This window comes from Cariama cristata, unplaced genomic scaffold (assembly GCF_000690535.1).
Source record: "Cariama cristata isolate BGI_N322 unplaced genomic scaffold, ASM69053v1 scaffold32466, whole genome shotgun sequence".
In the NCBI taxonomy this organism is placed as follows: Eukaryota; Metazoa; Chordata; class Aves; order Cariamiformes; family Cariamidae; genus Cariama; species Cariama cristata.
In genome coordinates, this window is record NW_009623275.1 from 68,326 (window position 1) to 71,044 (window position 2,719).

A 2,719-nucleotide genomic window follows, 5' to 3' on the forward strand; every position below is an offset into this window, starting at 1 on the left:
CTAAGATGAGCTAATAAGACCAAGCAAATAATTGGCCTTCTCATTTAGAAGTTGTGAATAATTCAAGAGAGTGACTGAAGTGACATTTTTAGCCAAACCTCTTAAAGACAAACATTGCTTCTTTTTTACTGACTCTATTTTGCTAGTAAACAAATATTATAAGCCTCTTTACCATGTACATGCTATCTATTAATTGGTAAGAATTCAGGTACTTTAGGGATAAGGCTAACTTGTAATAGTTCAGTTCCCCTCCTTTATAAGGAAAATGAGAAAATCATCCAAACCTGAAACTTGCTAAAACTATAGTTTAAGTTTTAATATTTTTTGAGTTTTGCCATGCATTACAGAATTTTTAATAATTCTTTCAAGAGCTATATACAAGTTGCAGGTCTAGGATGTGTTTGTGAAGCTAGCGCACACATTAATCTTTAAAGTCTTTTTACAGGGAAGAGCAAAGTGAAAATAGAAATGACTCAGAAGAGGGACCGGCAATTCTCTTGTCTGATACATGTCTGATTAGAGTGTATCTTCTGATAAAATGTAAAATCTGCATGAAGTTATCTTTATCCCTTGGTTATCAGTCTAGTAGTATATGATCTCTAGCTTCACGTGTACTCTGTTGTACTGCTTTGCTGAAGATGGTTTCTTTATCAGCCCATTTGGAATCCATTCAAGATAAAGCAGTTACCTAATCTAGTCAGTAGCCTAATTACAACATATCTGTATGAAATTTTCTGACCTCAGTAAGGCAAGGAAAATGCACTGTAAATTCATGTGGTCCATTAAACTCCTTTCCTGCCTGTACAGTATCAAACATTGATAAAAGGTTTGGGATAGTTAACTTGAGTATGCAGTGAATAGAAATTAGGAGGGATACAGTCTGATAGCTGTTGCATTTGTTTATTAAGCACTTCAGTCAGAATTGATCAGTAAGCGTGTGCTGTTCTTACGCTGTCCTGCAGATTTAGGTGAAACCATCAGCCATGACTTTTTTGTGTTTCTCTTTTTTAAGCTAATCGGTTTCTTTTTTGTCTTTGTTGTGTATTTCAGTGCTGGTATAATTTTTTCTGCTTAAGTTACAAGTCACATTTGTACATGTCACATGAACCATCCTGTTTTGCCAAAGTCAAAGTTTTAATTTTAAAAAAACAGATATGCAACCCTTGTCAAGCATCCAGTCAGCACACATTGGATTCAGAATGTTGCCTGGTGTTTTCTTTGCCTAATATATTATTGTATTATGTTCTCTTTAACAGCCTCAAGTACTACAGCCTTCCAGCAGCCTTCCCAGTTCCACAGACCTCGCCCAGGGAAAACTAGTAAAAATGCCACATATCGAGGCCCACAGTGAATCTCCTAAACATGGTCTGCATGAAAACAGCAATCATCAGAATCAAAATGCTGCAAATGTCTCTCTCACAAATAGCCTGAATGACATAAACTCTTTAATGAGCATACAGTTAAACATAAAAGATGAGAATGCATCATATTTGGAAAATTTGAAAAATAAAAATACTGAAGACCCTGGAGAGGTGGCTAGTAATAAAGAAGGTACATTACCATCTCGTTCCTGTTTTCAGACCTCTATGCGAGCTGATGCTAGAGAAGTGAAGACTGAATTAGCTGTGAAAGGTCTACCCTCATTCACAAACCAGGCTTCTCGGCCAAAGACTTCAAGAATCGCAAAGCCCCCAAATGCTTTAGTGCCTCCTACGATGGCCGTTCTCGCACGATCTGCAAATCATTCCGCTGCTTCCAAGGAACATGAACTTCTACCATTAAGTAGTTCGACTCAGCTACAGCCAACATCTGGTCAGGATAACCTGAAGGGTAAACAGAGTCAGAAAGTGTCTAAACTTCGCCCACCAACTATGTCCTTTGCTAAATCTAAGCAAATGAGCAGTCAGAAATCCACACCAGTGTCTCCAGAGCCTCAAAACACCTGTTTGAAGACTAACATCCCAAAGCCACCGGTACAGAGAAAGGAAAATGTGCAAACACAGAATACCGGTTTGCATTCTGGGAATAGTTTGCCCTCTAATCGGCAAAACCAAAGACACATTGAGAACGTACCTACATCTCATTGAATGATGCCATACATTAAACTACTTCCTAGGTTTTGACTGCCTTTAAGGCTGCTTTGTCTACAGCCTGCACATCCTGAGTGAATATTAAAAACAGCATCTTTCTTTAGTGTTTGCATACTCCATCCTGTTATGTTCTGAGGTTCATGTTATGAGCAGTGCAGCTCTTCTTGAGGTTGTTTTATTGTATCATAGGTCTGTATTAAAGATTGTATTGCCCAGTTATCTTAGTAATTAAGCAAATACTGAAGTCTGTGGTAACCACGAGTACTAGAATGCTGCACTGTGTATTTCAGGATGGCAGAAATCATTTCTTACCTCTGTTTATTTGAGTTATTAGACAATGAAATTACTATTCAGTTTAACTTCTTGGTTCTGAGTACTCGTTAGGTTAGAGCGGTGGAAAATTAGACTTACTAGCAGATGTTTTATTGGCCATAATTCTGACTCTGTATTCCAGAGGCCTATGCAAAAATCCTTGTATTTATCATTATCTTAAGACTGACATATTTAATGTTATTTAATCTGATGGGTTGGGTGGGTTGTGTTGTTTTGTTTTGCTGTAATCTGGAGTTGCTCTATTCTTTATTTATCCCATTTTCACAGTTCACAGACAATAAGCAGATTTCACAGGG

At 37.6% G+C, this 2,719-nt stretch overlaps 1 protein-coding gene across 1 annotated transcript in view; it reads left to right on the forward strand.

Moving 5' to 3' along the window:
- Positions 1 to 1,532, forward strand: part of CCSER2 (coiled-coil serine-rich protein 2) — a 56,049-nt gene extending 54,517 nt beyond the window's left edge. The window contains exon 10 of the mRNA XM_009702670.1: positions 1,257 to 1,532. Coding sequence (XP_009700972.1) covers positions 1,257 to 1,351 — 95 coding nt within the window. The 3' untranslated portion in view covers positions 1,352 to 1,532. The remainder of the gene's footprint in view (positions 1 to 1,256) is intronic.
- Positions 1,533 to 2,719: the final 1,187 nt, after the last annotated feature.